The sequence below is a fragment of the Artemia sp. Qi Xiang Cuo genome, chromosome 20 (genome assembly GCF_049724085.1).
Source record: "Artemia sp. Qi Xiang Cuo chromosome 20, ASM4972408v1, whole genome shotgun sequence".
Lineage (NCBI taxonomy): Eukaryota > Metazoa > Arthropoda > Branchiopoda > Anostraca > Artemiidae > Artemia > Artemia sp. Qi Xiang Cuo.
The window spans coordinates 5,738,179-5,756,259 of record NC_142813.1 but is presented as its reverse complement, the minus strand read 5'-3'; the positions used below and the strand labels follow the sequence as shown (position 1 = coordinate 5,756,259).

At 34.2% G+C, this 18,081-nt stretch overlaps 1 protein-coding gene across 5 annotated transcripts in view; it reads left to right on the top strand.

Annotated features, from left to right (window-relative positions):
* Rbsn-5 (Rabenosyn-5) overlaps nt 1-18,081 on the top strand; it is an 88,090-nt gene that overhangs the window by 54,751 nt on the left and 15,258 nt on the right. For all 5 annotated transcript variants that reach the window (XM_089106170.1, XM_089106173.1, XM_089106171.1 and 2 more), the window contains exons 6-8: nt 3,930-4,111; nt 6,579-6,718; nt 12,201-12,287. In XM_089106170.1, coding sequence (XP_088962296.1) covers nt 3,930-4,111; nt 6,579-6,718; nt 12,201-12,287 — 409 coding nt within the window. The remainder of the gene's footprint in view (nt 1-3,929; nt 4,112-6,578; nt 6,719-12,200; nt 12,288-18,081) is intronic.

Genomic DNA, 18,081 nt, shown 5'->3' with positions numbered 1-18,081 from the left:
TGCACATGTTGCCTTTGGGTGAGATGATCTTCCCCTTCAAGTATTCTCTGAAAGTTCGAACTTAGAACCCAAATCAATTCTTGGGATACGCTATTTTGACAATGTACATGCACATAGCGTCTTTCATGTTAGTTCCAGTTTCCTCTTAATACTGTAAATGGAGTAGTTTGGTAGTTGTAGTAGTATTATTAGCATGCAAATATTGCCTTTTTGATCATCTCTCTTATCATTTCCTGAATTTTCCAAATTAATATACTCAGCTATTCTTGTGTTGCACCCTTTTGACAATCTGTATACACATAATGTGTTTCTCTGAAAGGCTTGCCCGAATGACCTTCGTCTTCTTGGAAAATTTAGCTCAAGGATGTACTCCTTTTTCATTGAAACTTATTGGATGCATGCATTAGAGAATTTATTTAACTTATAGCTCTTGTCCTGATGAGGACAGTGGAGAAGTTAGTATACCTAAAGACGAAACTACTGTACTTTTCAGGTAGACTGAAGACAATAGCTCTCCTAAAATTTTGATCGGATGTATTTGGAGGAATGATAGGCTCGGGAGGGGGGGTTAATTGCCCTCCATTCACTTTTGAATCTTAAAAGGGTTCTAAAACTTCCGTCTTCCAATCAAATGAGCTCCATCCGATCCAGAATTCATAAGACTACCCGTTCCATAAAAGCTTTATACGCCCCGGGCATAATTTACAACCATTGCCCATGAGCTCTGGGGGATTGTGTCCACCCTAAAGACATTTTTATATGATTTTTGGACTATTGGTAACAAAATGGCTATGTCACAATTTTAATTGAATGAGTTTTGGGAAAAGAGGATGTGAGGGAGGGGGGCTAGCTGCTCTCTCCATAGTGTTTGACTCTTAAAAGGGAACTATAACTATACATTTCAAATCAAATCAGCCTATTCTAAAGTTCACATGACCATCCCTTCCATATAAAGCATATATGCCCCTGGGACGTAACATACAACCCTTATCCTCAGACTCTGGGGGATTCTGTCCACCCTAAAGGCCTTATTATATGACCTTTGGACTATTTTTGAACAAATGGTTATCCCAAAATTTTTACCGGATGCATTTGTGGAAAATACGACGTAGAGGGGAGGCTGCCCCCCGATCACTTTGACTCTTAAAAAGGGAACTAGAACATCTGATTTCCAATCCAATGAGCCCTGTTAGGAGTTTATACGACCACCCTTATCCTAAAACCTTATATGCCCTCGGGGCACAACTTACAACCCTTGCTCTGAGGGTTGTTTTTTTGGGGGGGTGGTCATCCTCAAAGACATAACTTCCAGACCTTTGAACTACGCTGAAAAAAATGGCTATCTCAAAATTTTGATTAGATGTATTTTGCGAATTGATGGGCGTGGGGGGGGGAGCTTGTTGCCCTCCAATCACTTTTGAGTATTAAAAAGGGCCCTCTCGATTTACAATCGAATGAGCATTTTTTTAAATTTCTACGACAGCAAATGGCCATTTCAAAATTTCTTTCATATGGATTTCGGGAAAATACGAGGTGTGGGGGGGGGGTATCCGCCCTCCGATCACTTTGAATCTTAAAAAGGGTACTAGAGCTTCTGGTTACCAATCCTATTAGCTCCTTCCGAAGTTTATATGATCATCCTTTCTAATAAACCTTATATGCCCTCCAGGGCATAACTCCCAAACCATTTGTGGAAAATACGACGTAGAGGGGAGGCTGCCCCCCGATCACTTTGACTCTTAAAAAGGGAACTAGAACATCTGATTTCCAATCCAATGAGCCCTGTTAGGAGTTTATACGACCACCCTTATCCTAAAACCTTATATGCCCTCGGGGCACAACTTACAACCCTTGCTCTGAGGGTTGTTTTTTTGGGGGGGGGTCATCCTCAAAGACATAACTTCCAGACCTTTGAACTACGCTGAAAAAAATGGCTATCTCAAAATTTTGATTAGATGTATTTTGCGAATTGATGGGCGTGGGGGGGGGGAGCTTGTTGCCCTCCAATCACTTTTGAGTATTAAAAAGGGCCCTCTCGATTTACAATCGAATGAGCATTTTTTAAATTTCTACGAAAACAAATGGAAATTCCAAAATATCTATCAGATGCATTTCGATAAAATGCACGTGGGGGTGGGGGTGGTATCCGCCCTCCGATCACTTTGAATCTTATAAAGGGTACTAAAGCTTCTGGTTACCATTCCTATTAGCTCCTTCCGAAGTTTATATGATCATCCTTTCTAATAAACCTTATATGCCCTCCAGGGCATAACTCCCAAACCTTTGTCTCGAGGGCTTTGGGAAGGCTATCATCCTCAAAGGCATAATTTCCAGACCTTTCAATTTCCAGACCTTTCAACATTCAAGACCTTTCAGACCATTACGTTTTTGAACATAATGGCTCTCTCAAAATTTTGATTGAATGTGTTTTGGGAAATGGTGGGCGTGGGAGTGAGGTCAGTTGCCCTTCAATCACTTTCGACTATTAAAAAGGGCACTAGCCCTTTCAATTTCCAATCAACCCTTTTCGAAGTTTCTACAACAACTCCTTCGATACGAAGTGTCCTGGTCTAAAACAAACCAATAAAAAAACAAAAAAAAAAACACATTGTGCCCACATCGGTCTTTACTTAGGCAGTGCTATTACGCTGCCTATGGTTTTTGAAGACCAACACTGCCTTTCCGTGACGCATAAATAACAGTTCAATAGGGAAAATACTTCTATTTGACAATGAAACACAACTAAAATAATTAACATTTACATAAAACAAAAAAATTAATTGCATACTGTTTAGCGTTCTTGTTTTCTCCAAAGCAGTTACAGATGCAAATATCTTTGACTTGGTAGTTTCCAGGCCACTAACTTGATTTGAGGCTTTCACATACAAATCAAGTCAATGGCCTGGAAACTAGGTAGTCAAAGATACTTTAGTGTCATATTTAGCCTATATTAGCTTATATTTAGTGTCATATTTAATCTATCGTTTGCTGATTTTTATCCAGTTTCTTTTTCTTAAATTTGATACCTTCTAATACCTTCTTAAATTTGAATTTAATATTTTTCAATATTTAATGAATTTTTCTTAAATTTTTCTTTAAATTTTTTAATATTAGAGACTGGATAGGTGCGAATGAAGGTCTTTTTCAAAAATTGAATTCCCTATTTGTCCCAACTTTTCAAGATGTATACGGTTGTTCAAGTTTCAACTTAACCAATCTAAACAATGAGATTTCAGGCTTCTCTTAAAACATTACACAAAAATTGAAAGCTTTTGTTTCTATTTTCAAATTTTTATCTTATAAATTTATTATTATTTTATTTTTATTATAAGTTTATTTTTAAGAATTTTTAAGATTTATGGTCCCCATGAAATGCTTTTTGCGGCAAGCTACAGATGTCACTTCCATCGAGAAGAAAAGATATTTAAATCAATGTGGTTCGTTAGTCTCATATGTATCATTCACCGAACCAGAATTATGATATTGCTTAGGCTTTTCTTAGAAAAGCTGCTTAAAAAAAGAAGATAAATTGACGATTTTTGACCAATTTTCAGCATGTTTTTTAAAATAAAGTTAGAGAAAATCTCACATATTTGATTCAGCTGATGGATAAAGTTTCAAGTTTCAATAAAGTTTCAAATAATGATCGATTAATAATAAAAATAAATGATTGATAAAGTTTCGAAATTTCAACTATCAAATGATAGCAAAATTTTCGTTTTATTTGGAACATTTAAACCGTTAAACTGCGAAAAAACAACAAACCTAAAAATTGCACAGGGTGTCTAAACTTTAATTTAACGTATTTATTCATTATATGGTTCAATTTTTTATTTAACTGATATTCAATTTAATATTCGTTTCATTAGAAAGAAAGATAACGATGAATTATGAAGTAAAACATTTTAACTAAGTCTTTGATTTTTAAGGGAAGCTCATTTACCCGTCACAGGAGAGTCCAGAGATCACTCGAAGAGTTAGTGAATTTAGTGTAAAAAATAGTATAAAATTTAAACTGCCTTCTTCAAGCGCCAGTATGGCCTCGATTACTTCGTTCGCTGACGTTGAAACTGGAGAACCACATATAAGGTCATGTAAATATTGTATCGAGGTAATGTAGATTTTTTTTCGTGATATTTTGGGCTCGAAAACAGGAATAAAATAAATATCTGAGAATATAAATTTCTAGACTGGTATTTTACCAGTTTAATAAATAAATACATATAATATATTTATTAGGATTGAGGTGAAATGCTTTTTGTCTTTTTCCATGTATTTCCACTCAAATAGTTAAAAAAAAACAAATATTGATAATCCAAATTTATCTCCTCTCCGCCTCTCTCCCCCCTCTCTCTCTCTCTCCCTCCCTCTTGTCTCTCTCTCTTCTCTCTCTCTTTCTCTGTCTTTTTTTTTTATTTTTTGAAATTTATTTTGAATTGTTGCAATCAGCTATTCTTCTTGCTCCGGTTGTACCAACATGATCAAATTAAAAATAATTCTAAGTATTACCTTTTTCAAATATTATTTGTTAAATTTCTGTAATTATTTTTCAAATCATATACTGTAGCTGCATATTTTATTTATGTAAATCTAAAATTGGGGCTATATTTATCTACTTTATCAACTTTACTGCTAAAACTACTATCTCTTTATGATATTTTAATTTAATAAATTAAACTAAAAAAACAAGTTGTTCAACTGAAAGTAAGGAGCAACATTAAAACTTAATTATTACGTTTTAATAAAATTATTACGCGTATGAAGAGGGTTGCCCCCTCCTCAACACCTCACTCTTTAGGCTAAAGTGTTTTACTACTTTTGAAGTAGCTTCCTATTGTTCTAATTAAACGACCCTTGTGTTTTAGGAGTCGTTCTTAAAGAATTGGGACAAAATTCAAACTTAAAAAATTTTTTGTATTTAATAAAATGTAAATAGCAACGAAGAACACACTGCCTTTCCATAATAAACAAATAAGTAGAACAACAGGGAAATTTTTATATAAGACAGTGGAACGCAACTTTAAATGAATATTTCGACCCTATATCCAACGGCCGTCCTCAGCAAAACAGCCGAAGAGAATAAAAACAATATGAAAGAAACTTACATTAAAATTCACTCATTAAAACTAAAAGGTTTTTTAAAAAATGTTTTAAACAGCCCTAATATCATTACTTCAAGGGAGTTCAACCAGGACTGGTACTCCAAACGAAGTGGACAGAGAACAATTCATTCAGATGGATACTTACTTGTTTAATAAAATGTATTTATATTAGACAATCAACAGAGTGTTAATGTTTGAATTTTTACAGATGAAAGACGTTGCCAAATTTAACAAACTAGTATTGCTTATTGATGTTCACGCTTCAACGTGGCAACACTCACGAAAATGTGACACGGCCCTAAAAACTTCATAATTTTTTAACAATTTGAAAAAAATCCTAAAAAATCGGGGTTTTCAGGTATGAATAGATTTAAGATGGGTCCAGGGAAAAAACTGTTTTTATTTTGGTGTTGTTTTGACTTCAAGTTATGTAACTAATTTTTTGGTGCCTTAATCTCTTTGAGACCATGTAAAAAGATTTGAGGATTTCTTTGCCGGAAAGACCCAGGCTATAGAATTCGATTCCTACCTCTGTACTAGACATCCTCTGAATGAACCTGTAAGCTAGTAAACCAATATACATATGTATGTACAACAAAAAATATATTTTTTTGAAAATAAATCGAAGGCTTCTTTGACATAAATATAAAGGCTGGACAAGTCAGTTCCTACCTCTGTTCCAGAATTCCTCTGAATGAACTTGGAAGTTATTAAGCCGATAAAAAATATCTATGTACAACAGAATAATATGTTTATTTGAAAATAAATCGGGGGCTCCTTTGCCGGAAATATGAAGGGGGCCTCGGGGGGCTCTTTGCCAGACTTCATCTGAATGAAATTATAAATCAGTAAGCCAATGTAGATAGGAACCAAAATTATAATATTTGAAGCTATAGCGATGACAGTGATTAAGTATGGTTCAGAAGCATGGGCGCTCCGTGAAACGACGGAGTTTGCTAGATGTTTTACAGAGAAATAGCCTAGGGATTGGTTTGAGTACCCGACTGACTGGCCTTTTCCGAACAGTCAGTTGTGCGAAAAATGGGGTTCAATCCCGGTTTATAGGCTCATAATGCGAGAAAGGATGAGATGGCTTGGGCGCGTTCTGCGGATGAAGATTATCAAAGATTGTCCTTGTCGTCCAACGGTCTAGGGCCGAATGAAAAGCAGGCCGTTCTCGAACGCGGTGGGAAGACGTCGTAAGGGAAGATTTAAGTTGAGTGGGAACTTCTTGGGGGTGTAAAGAGGGAAGCGTTGAATAGATAAGGATGGAGGAGAAGCCTGCGTAGCTGTGTTGGCCCCATATGGCTTGATGATACACTGCGTTAGTAGTAGTAATATAGATATATTCGTATAACAAAATAATAGATATATATGAAATAAGTTGAAGTCGACGTGGCCCATGAAAAACGAAAAACTAACGTTACTACTAGATTTAATTTACAATGTACTGATCGTAATTGATCCTACTTACAGGTGTTAAATAAGTATGAGAACCAATTAGAAGCTCGAACCAATAGACCAGCTTTAGTAGTCTTATACGATAGTCTCATTTCAAACAAAGAAAAGACTGTACTGCTTCTTCTCGAATATAATGATCTCTACAAACTATTATGGTGAGTGTTTATCCAGTTTAGTTAACGATTGTTTTTTTGTACAAACAAGAAAAATATTATAAAAAAGGAAATCCTTAAAGAAGAAATATATGAAAAAGCAATTAAACTCAATCTGTCATTATACTGTGACTGTCTATAAGAACAGCCGTAGTATCATAGTTGCGGCATCTGCTGCAAACTATTGAATAACAAAATTTAGATTTTTGAAAAAAAAACGCTAAAAAATTTAGAAAACGCGTTTTGAAAAAACAAACTGTCAAAAGAAGAAGAATCGTCATTTGAAGTGGTTTCAGGAATGTTAACTATCGTTTCGATAAATCTTAATGGTAAAAGTTAGTTGCGATAACAGATTTACGGGAATTCCAAAAAAAGGCTGGAATTTTTTCCCCAAAAATAGTGTCGGATCGAAATGAAGACTGCACCATTGGATTCACCATAGCCGAAAATTCCTACTTAGAAAAATTACTGTCCCCTATTTTCAGCAACAAGGGAAATCACTTTTTAGACTGGGAAGCAGTAATGTGTCTCCTTTTTATTTATTTTTAGTGATGAATAAGATGAATAAAAAGGATGGCAAAGGATAAACTCGCTTAAAGTTTTATTCACTGAGTTTAGAGACTCCTCGTGATCATTTGTTAGTAACGCCTCTGATCATTTTGGTACGTTTTCCAGAACTACTATTCCTCTAGGAAGTAGACGTTGGTCGTGGAAAGAGTTCCTCTAACCATGTGGAAATAATGCAGTTCTTCTACGCTATAAAAATGAGTCATATGGAATGGGAAGATGGGATGACATCTTCCCATTCCATATGAAAAGAGGTTTAATTGAAACGTTCATTTAAAGTTCCATATGAAAAGAGGTTTAATTGAAACGTTCTATATGAAAGGTTGAAAAGAGGTTTTATTTGTTTTATCAGATTTTCCATATTGAACTAGAGAAACATTGTTAGAGTGAAAAGTACGGCGTAGGACAACAAATAACCTTGAGGAACGTAGGCCTTCTAAAGGTGATGAGTCTAAGAGACCACCTTTATGAGAAAAAAATAATCTTTCATGAGAAATAAAAGATTACTTTTATGAGAAATAAAAGTGAGAAATTTTATGAGAAATAAAAGTATAATCTAGATGATAGGATGTATAATTGCTATTGTGGTTCTCTGAACCTATAATTAAGGAAAGTGTAAAAATAATTTTACTCGAGGAAGTATCGGCTAGCCTGGCTAAAACGTGGCGCGTGATAAAAGAGGCGCGTGACGTGGTGCGTGATACGCAACTGGTGGTAGTACTTCCTGTTGAAAATCGTAAACCAAGAAGGTGAAACGTTCGTTAACTTGGATTACTGAACGTAAATTACGAACGTATTTTCTGAATCTCAAAGAATTCGGAAAATACTTCTCAATGGTAGGATGACCTGTTACTAGAAGAAATCGGTCGGGGTTACATATTATATGGTTTTGGCTAACTTGGGGATGTTGAATCTTAGGTTTCAATAGAAATAACAGCTATATTATCAAGTGAGGTCAAGTAGTTGACCTCATCAAGTGAGATCAAGCTACGTAATAAAAAGTAATGCCTCAGGTAGCGATGTTCTATCATTAAGACTTGTTAAATTTTTTCCTCCATTAATCAAGCAGCATCTTGTGTCCTTAGTTAATAGTGCAATAAAAAAAGGATATATTGAAAGGATATATTATTTTTTTAAAATAAAAAATAGAAAAGTATTTCTCCCTATAATGTTTTTAAGTAGCTCATGAGACTTTTTTTTTTCTTAAATAACTTAGGAAATCATGGACCGATTTCGGTTTCTCCTGTTGTTTCACGCGTTCTTGAAAAATGTTTTGCTGCCCCTCTTTACGCGTAATTAGAGGGTTGTAAAACTTTCCCAGGTGAAAAATAAATGTTTGCTTTTTTTGCAGTCCTCTTTGCAGTCCACTGTTTCGACTGGATTTTAGTTTCAAATTTTAATTATGTATCCAAATCAAAGAGAGAGAGAAAATCTCAAACTGAATAAGAGAACACCGGTTCTCTGGCCAGTAGAAGTAAATAGAAAGACAAACTAAACGATTGATATTTCTCCTCTTTAGAACTAGGTGTCTTCAGTGATAAATATAGAAGAAACTAATTAAAAGAGGAAAAATAAAATCTAAATAATTTATACAATTAGAAAGAATAAATCTAAAACTGAAAATGGTTAAAAAAAAATAAGAAACAAATCAATATCTATATACACAATTAATATTATTGTGATTGAACACCACAAAGTATTTATATGAACAATTATGAGTGACTGCCGTGATAAGACAAAAGCAACTGCTATAACCTAGTTTCATATATCTTACTTACTAAGCGTCGAAACTCTATTGCGCCTAAACTGTGCCAGAATAGCGTTGGCAGTATTTGTGTTAACGCGGTTTGTTCTAACATGAGCCAATGCAGCACTGAACAGCTTCATCAAACCTGAATCTTGATTCAATATGTGAAAAGGCTCACAACTCTGATATTTCTCTCACTTGAATTCGACGGCTGGTTTGTACCATTTGATTATGCTATTGTCAATGCTTACAGTTTCTGGACGTCCCAAAAATTAATCGTCTCCTAAGCTGATGGTGACACATTTAAACTCAGCTGCCCAAAATTTGTCATTAGTAATTTTCCAGATAGAAAAATTTCTGTGATGGTGCTGATTCTTGTTCACAGCATCGAGCTCATCTTTGATTTGCTTAGGCGTATTGCCTTTCGAAAACAGTTCGACACTCCGTTTTTTTTTGTTCACGAAACACCTCACATCGACTCAGTCAAATAAGAAACTGCGCTTTCAAAATGACTGAAATTTTGTTGAGCATCAGCCAAAAGGGGAGCAAAAAAATTCCCTAGCTTACACTGATGAGTACTGCCTTCTTCATATAGAGTGGTAAGTCTAGAACTTTACTTACCACTCTCATATATATAAAATCAGGTCTCAGTCCGCTATTCTTTTTTTTTAATTTACACCTAAATTCTTCAAGCTAGAAGCTTCAACTCTAAGCTTGAACCTAACCTAACTAGAAGAAGAAGAATTTCTGCAAAAATATTTGGAATTGTTCTTCTTAAATCTCAAGTAGGAGGGGTGTTTTTTAATTAAGGTCCGTTGGACCATAAGTGCAGAACGAAAGATTATTCCAAAAAAGTAAATTTATTTTCAGAAATTCCATACTTTACTCTATTTTTTGACATAGTTACCAAGTTTTTTAAGACACTAATCATACCTCTCAGCTAATTTTAAGGTAAAGTCTTTATAAGAACTTGCCGCCGGCTTCAATACCCAAGAGTTCACTGCTGTTTTTACGTCGTCTTCATCTTTTTGACGGTTGCCACTGAGGTGGCAACCGGTTGAACTGGAGACGAAACATGGGTTTCGCATATCACGCCCAAATCGAGGCAACAGAAAATGAAATGGAAACACACACACTCCCCTGAAAATTTGAAGGTCGAACATCCTCTCTCCCAGTGCAAAATCATGGCCTCGGTGTTTGGGAATAAACATGGTGTTTTTTCGTCGACTTCATGCAACGGAGGAACCACTATCAATACAGAAGCATACCCTCGACCCTCAGACCCATACCCTTAACCCTCAGAAAGCACCGCAGAGTGATTAAAAAAAAACAAAAAAACGAAACAAAAAAAACAGCATGCTGACAAAGGAAATTGTCCCTCTTGATGACAATGCAAGGCCTCACACTGCCGGTCAGACCCGTAATTTGTTTGACAGTTTTGGCTGGGAAGTTTTCGATCACCTACACTACAGTCCTGGTCTTGCGTCGAGTCATTACCATCCGTTTCTCCACCTCAAGCAACACCTCAGTGGTAAACGTTACAATGATGATGACACGTAAAAACGGAAGTGAATTCCTGGTTAGCGGAACAGGCGGCAAGTTTTTATGCAGAGGTTACTTTAAAATTAGTTGACAGGTATGATAAGTGTTACAACAATCTTGAGAACTATGCTGCTAAATAGAGTAAAGTATTTTCTTTTTGAAAATAAATTTAATTTTTTAAATTAATCATTCGTTGTGTACTTTGATCAAACGGACCTTAATTAAAATTCAAGCCTCATATTATACTTTTTAAACGAGAAAAATCTTTAAAAATAATTCTTTAAAAAATTAGATGTATTTGTAAAAAAAAATTGAATTCATAGTTCACACTTAAAATTAATTTAAATAAATAAAATTGTTGAATGCCTGTTTTCATAAAAAAAAAAATTCACCTGGTCCCTGTCATTTATAGGTATTGGGCAATTACTTGACGAGACATTAAAATTACCTCTGTAAATATTTCTAGCTTAGCCTAGTTAGCCTAAATTTAATTTAGTAATGCCTTCTTCTAAAAAACGTTGGCTAAAGTGACTTAGTTTGACCCTTTGCCTAGTAAATTATGTTTACGATTTACGTATTCTTGTAGCTTTCAATTGCTCATTACTTGTTCCTCACTTCGTTTTGGGACGTATAGACCCTTTAATTGTTCTTAACAGACGTATTATTAAAAGCTCTTAGGTCCCTTTCTTGACAAAAAAATAAAATAAATTGAATGATAACATTTTGATTATTTTTTAATTTTGTGTATTTGTTAATCTGATTTATATTGATTCGTTTAAAGGTACGCTAGATTTCAGCGTTGTTAATAAAATTCTTTAATCTTTTTTGGGATTAACACGTTTTTTGTATATATTTAAAGTTTTAGAAGTAAATTAATTTTTTTTTTAATTTAATTCCAGATTATAAAGCTTAAAGAAAAAAAAAGCTTTCTTTAAATATCATAAGTGGCTCTGTGTTTATATTTTCTTTCCCATTCACAAAATATGGAAATTCTTTGACCTTTTTTTAGAAAGGCTACTTTTTGTATTTCAGGTCAAATTGCCCCTACAAATTGAAACATAAAATATAAAACTATATAGCAGAAGAATAATAGATCCTTCTACTTTCTGCTCTGTATTTAGTTTTTTCTCTATTATATAATGATATATACATGCATTATATATATTATTATATATACATGCTTAATTATATATACATTAATTATATATATAATATAATTATATTATATTATATTATAACATTTATATTATATTATATAATTATAAGACTAATTATATATAATTATATATATATATATATATATATATATATATATATATATATATATATATATATATATATATATATATATATATATATATATATATATATATATATATATATATATATATACTTAATTTTATATACATGCACATTAATGTACATATATATGCACATGTATATATATGTCCATGGGTTTACAAGAACATTTATATATTTTTTACATATGTATTTACTTTGTGTGTTACATACATATTACACATAGATGCTAACAAGATTCAAAAGTAGTTATTCCACGTCTTTAGAATTATAATTTTTGCTTTGTATTTAAACATTTTTTGACTTTTTGAAAGAATTAATTATTTTTAGGGAAGGTGAACAGGAATTTGTGTTAAATGACGCCAAAAAAGTTAGGATGGATCTTATGAAGCTAGCTGACACCCTTGATGGTTTAAGGTTTGTGGTTTAAGATGCTTATTGTTTTAATTTCCAACATTTTTTACTCTTTTTTTATTGAAAAGCCTATAAAAACAACAGGCTAAGACGGAGCACGAAAAAGAAAAATAGAGTAGATTTCATGGAACGAAAGAACAAAGAACAAAGGCAAAAGAACAAAGAAAGGACAGAAAATTACAGAACATGCAAAAAAATATCTATTAACTTGTAATTTGTGCAGATAAGATGCAAGTAGATAAGATATAATTTGACGTTGCGATTTCCATTATTTGTTCGATTAGATGTAGCTATTCTTCGAGTTGTAGCAATTAGCTACAACTGCAGCGATACTGCGATACTGCGTATCGCTGCGATACTGCGTATCTCTACGATACAATAATTAGCGATACTGCAGGTCAATAATGTACCTGATATTCTAGCGGTTATTACGCCTATTTCCCACATAATAGGTCTTGATTAGGTCCTTGACGGAACAACCTTTCTGATTTGGTTAACATTGCGCTTTCGTGGTAGACAATCGTAGTAATTGACATGCGAGGGGAAGTTAGAAATGGAGGTGGGTACTTTTTGGTAAATGGACATCAGTAAGCAGGAACAAATTAGAGATCTTGACATTAAAAGCATATATTAAACCAAGGCCGGATAGAGAAAATGATTTTGCGGGTCACTTTGATTATGTTTCAAAACTCAGCGGGCCGCATATAAAATTATATGTATCCCCGCATTAAGATTTAAGCCCAATATAGACATTTTTTGGAGGGATAATTTTTAAAATTTTGAATTATTATTGTGTTTCATATTACTTTTACATTTTAACCTGGACAATACAATAATAAAGCAAGTTTTAATTACGATCAAGAATCTGTTTTGTTATCACTAATCAAATGTGCGTATCAGGGGATGGTCACTGCGTCACTCAATTCTAGAACACGAACCGGATGTAAATTATACCATACGAGAGTATTTTCTGAAACATTTGGCATTGCCCCAATTATTCTCATACTAGCCCATGGTGGCTCGGATCCTATGCAAGTCGTTTTTCTGACATTGGTCAGGGAGGAACAAATGCAAGTCAGTTGGCAAAACTTGCAAGAACTACCCTACTACCCCTATAAACTACCCTATATACCCCTATAAAACTTGCAAGAACTACCCTATAAACGGTACATTTTTTCCACTACATACCGAATTTTCCGGCTACATACCTCAAAATTGTGATGGGGTATGACTCAGAATAGCCAATATAGTTAATGCAAGTTCATATCCGAGAAAGGGAACTAATGCTAGTGGCAAGGCCGTACACAGGGAAGGGCTTGACTCCCCCCCTCTAAAAAATGTTTGTCCGACTCGTAAAAACGTAACAAAAATAATTATAAACAAATTTTTAATTCGTTTTTTTTATCCCCCCCCCAAAAAAAAAAGATCCTGGATACGTTGTAGGTGGGTGGACTTCTCTTGGCTCAGTAGTTTGTGAAATATTTTACAAAGAGGTTGCATGGTATCGACCAGAAGGCCAACGCAGACAGCTGGTTTACATGTGTTCCTTTAGCAGAAGAGCTCCTGAAAGCACTGAACTGTCCGGCTATTTTCGGAACAACGCGGAAAAATAGGGGATACTATCATAAATAGTCAACACGAGGCATCTTACCCCTGGCTCTCATATGCTCTGTTTTGACCGAGAGAACGTTGTTTCATATTGTTGAAAAGGGAGAATATTGTTCCTGGACTTTCAACTTGCCATAAAGTGTTTTTGTAAACTAATCTACTAGAGGATCCTAGCCAGTCGATGCTTACATCCAAACGAAACAAAGGCACTTTTGACTAGATGTACTAATCTTCTAATCTAATCTACTAAAAAATCCACGCCAGTCGACACTCACAATCAAACAAAATGAAGGCACTTTTGACTAGATGTGTTGGCGATGATTTCGAGCAAAACAGACCAAGTGATGATTCATCTTTGTGCTTAATTGGATGCTAAATGCATCACCTATCAATCTACGTGCATGACACGTGCTGCAGTGGCCAGGCAGCATTTTGTCAACCTACCCGTACGATGACGAGCTCGTGAAGCATTGATGTAATAGTCCTAGTAAGAACTGCCAGTTCAATCCAATCTTTAATCTCGATCTTCCGAATTTGTCCTTACAGCCTTCAAGTGCAGGCTCAAATGAGGGCTAAGACAGAAGACCATGAACCTGCTGCTTCTGTGCAGAAACCCATTTTGCGCTGGGCATAGATCATCAAACAGATACGTAGACAGACAATTGTGTCTGCAACAAAAGTGACTGCTGAATTTAAATGAAAAGCGATATGCGTTTTTACTGCACTTTTGGTCTCTGGAAAAATACACTAGTCATTTCATTTCAAAATCGAAGGGGATGTTTATTTCCAGTCAATATTGACGTAATTCATTCCTGACCTTTGTGTCCTAGGCCTAAGGGTGATAAACATAGCCTATTATATGGATATTAGATGTTCCAAGATGCGTGTGCACCATGAGTCCGCAGAATATGCTCTATTCTGCGAAGGCAGGAATTGAACAGGCAATGCATGTAGTATATTCGTACGAATACTATTTTAAAATCTCAGTTTTGGTAGTTAATTTTTGAACCCCCGGGTGCAATTTCTGTTTTCAAAATAATATTTTGGTTTTCACTACTTTGACTATTATATTTTGTAAAAGTGTGACGAATCGTGTGGGCCGTAAAAATATTCAGGGTTGGCCGCATAGGACCCGTTGGCCGTGGTTTAGCCACCTCTGTAATTAACCATCAAAACATTCCTGAGCAACCCTGAACAATTTTGTCTTGTCTATCACAATGCAAAATGTTTCATAAACTGCATCCTTGTCAAAGAATAATCGTCAAAACAAATATAGCACTTTTAATACTTATTAGTAACTCTTTCAAACTTATTAGTAACCTAAAATGCCTACTAAATGATATTGTAAATTGTTCCGGACTATTATTTAACATTAGATAAAAAAACATTTCTAATTATTCAAATTAAACTTTTAAATTATTAGTAAACTAAAGTGCTTACTAAATGATAATTATGATAATATAGATTATTCCGGAGGAAATTTAACATTAGATAAAAAAAAAAACGCCCCATTTGATGCTCTCTCCCCCGCTCTTTACCTAAAGTTTAATTATTTTACCTCCCTTGATTGCATTTCCTTTAAACAATAAACGTTTACTTCAAAGGTCGTGGAAAACAGTCAGCAAATAGCACGCTTATAATTTCTAACTTGATATACCCGTTGCTTTCTAACGGGCTTTCAGGGAAACACTAGTCAAGCTTCAGTTGAAAGAGCAGTGAAGTCTACGTGGGGTGGCAGCCTTCCTTGTATATAGAGTGGTTTTTGTGGGCACTATGTTTTATTCTTTGCTTTCATTTGGAAAAAAAAATACTTTCTAAGGCCACAATGGCTATACATAACGTTTGAAAAAAAAAAAAAAAATATAAAATAAAAAACTTAAAAAGTATTAAAAAAAGAATATAATTAGAAAAACGAGAAACCGAGGGTAGTATCAGCAAGTGGGAAAGAAGGGAAAAGATCAAAAGCAAATATTTTAGCTAGGACTTCCGTCGAGCCGTTTTCAGTGCTCAAAATAGTAGTTTTTTCTTTTTTTTTGAGACAATCCTTGCCGACATATTTGCTTTTGTCCTTTTCGCTCCTTTTCTGTCCACTGGCTGATGTACGCTGGTTTTCTCAGTTTTTTTTTATTTTTAATTTTTTTTTCTTATAGCTATACCTTTTTTGTTTTTGTCAAACATTTGGAAAGAAAAACTTCTAAACTTTAATCGATATGTTAAACCGCCAGGAGACAGAAGATGTTCTGTAGAATTTTGGCTACTATTCTCACGGATCACTCTAGTGATTCACTCTAGAGGAATCACTCTAGAGATTCCTCCTAAAATAGGCGGGAATAGTCTCAGACATATAATAAACGATGTGCATTGTAGAACAAGGTTCCCCCTTTGATGTCCAGTCTCCCTTTGAGGTCGTCCAATCAGCAGAAAGTAAAATCTGTTGGATCCTTGAGCCTCTCTTTAAAATTTGAGTTGAAATCCCGAAGTGCCCCTACCTGTCAAATTTTACGTGAAGGGTAAAATCCGATTGGCTACCGGCTATTGATTCCATTGAAATTTCGAAGCTACCCCATCCTGCTAATCTAAACCAGAAGTCGGATTGTTTGCTTTAGTTCGACGCTGTGTAACGTAATAAACCAAAACGATCTTTATAACTTAATTTAGCCTCCAGTTAATAAAACTTATATTCTTAAACAATTATTAAAATAAGTTATTACTATTCACGGAATAAACTCCGGTAATCTCACTATCTTTATTTTTTTTTTTTCATCTTATTTTGGCGTTTTTTTCATCTTATTTTGGCGTTTTTTTATTAGTTTAATTTCAAATTAAAAATGATTATAGACATTTTAAGTAAGTAAGTGAAGAAGCGTACCTAGAAATTCAGTAGGGGAGGAGGTTAATGCCTCCTCCCCTGTTTTTCATGCGAGGGGAGGTGCTTCGTGTTGTTTTATTTAAATTCGTTGAAAGACAATTCATGGAGGTCACAAAAAAACACACTTACACGTTCGAAGGTATCCGATTTGCAATTTATGAATGTTTTATATGTAAAAATGGAAACCGTTAAAAACGGTATAAACCGTTACAATTAACAAAACTTCGGGTTTCCCCTGTAGTATTTATGGTATATTTCGACATAGATGTCTATGGGGTGAGCGTTGCTTCATCCTTTTAGCCCCACCCCTCCTGGAGGGGGAGTAGTAATTTATGTCCGCAAGACCATTTTTAGACACAAAATATTTCTTACTCAGAAGCAAAAATGAGAAAACGAGGGTAGCATCAGCAAGTGAAAAAGAAGTGAAAAGAACAAAAGCAAATGTTTTGGCTAGGACAAAACATTTGTCCTATGACAAAACAAAAATTTAATCAAAGGACAAAACAAAAATTTAATCAAAAAACCTTTTAAATTAATTTTATTTATAGACCTTGTTTATATTATCTTTTACTTTAACAGCATGTTTGTTAAAATACATAAAATATCCACAATATAAAACAACCACAATATGGATTGGAGTTTTCTATACAGTGGTCCATGACCTTCTCACAGGCTTTAACTTGTATAATTTTTTCAGAATTGATTTGACTTCACCAATTTCATTCTTATCACTGGAATTTTAAAATATTAAATTGCTGAAACTGTTTATTTTGAGTATTTGGTATTTTATTTTTGAATAAACATAGTACAACTTATACATATCAAGATGGCAGAATGGTAGATATTGACGCGTTTCAAGAAATCAACAACAACAACAACAAAAATGCACACTTCCCAAAAAGAAAAAGAAGAAGTAGAAGAACAAAAATGAGGATTTAGACAAAAAATGAAATATTCAGAATGGTAGCTCAATATCCTGAAAAAAGATGCGATGCTACTTGCTGAAATTAAAATATTACACTGTTTGTTACTTTTTATTTTTGCCTTTGGCTGTTGTGCAAAACCCTCCTTCCTACATGGGGAACTGAAAGCCCCATCCTCCAGAGAATCGTCGAGATACAAATATCTTTTTTAATGCAGTACAAATACTAGGTACTTTGCTGATACTAATGTTATTTTGCTTTAGACGCTGTAAATTAGCAAAAATTTGCAAATTTGCTAATTTAGATCTGTATTAATGCTACTCTTTTGAATATAGATCCTGATCAGATCCTAAAATCTGTGCAACAAAAATAAGGTTTTTTTTACATCGATCATCAA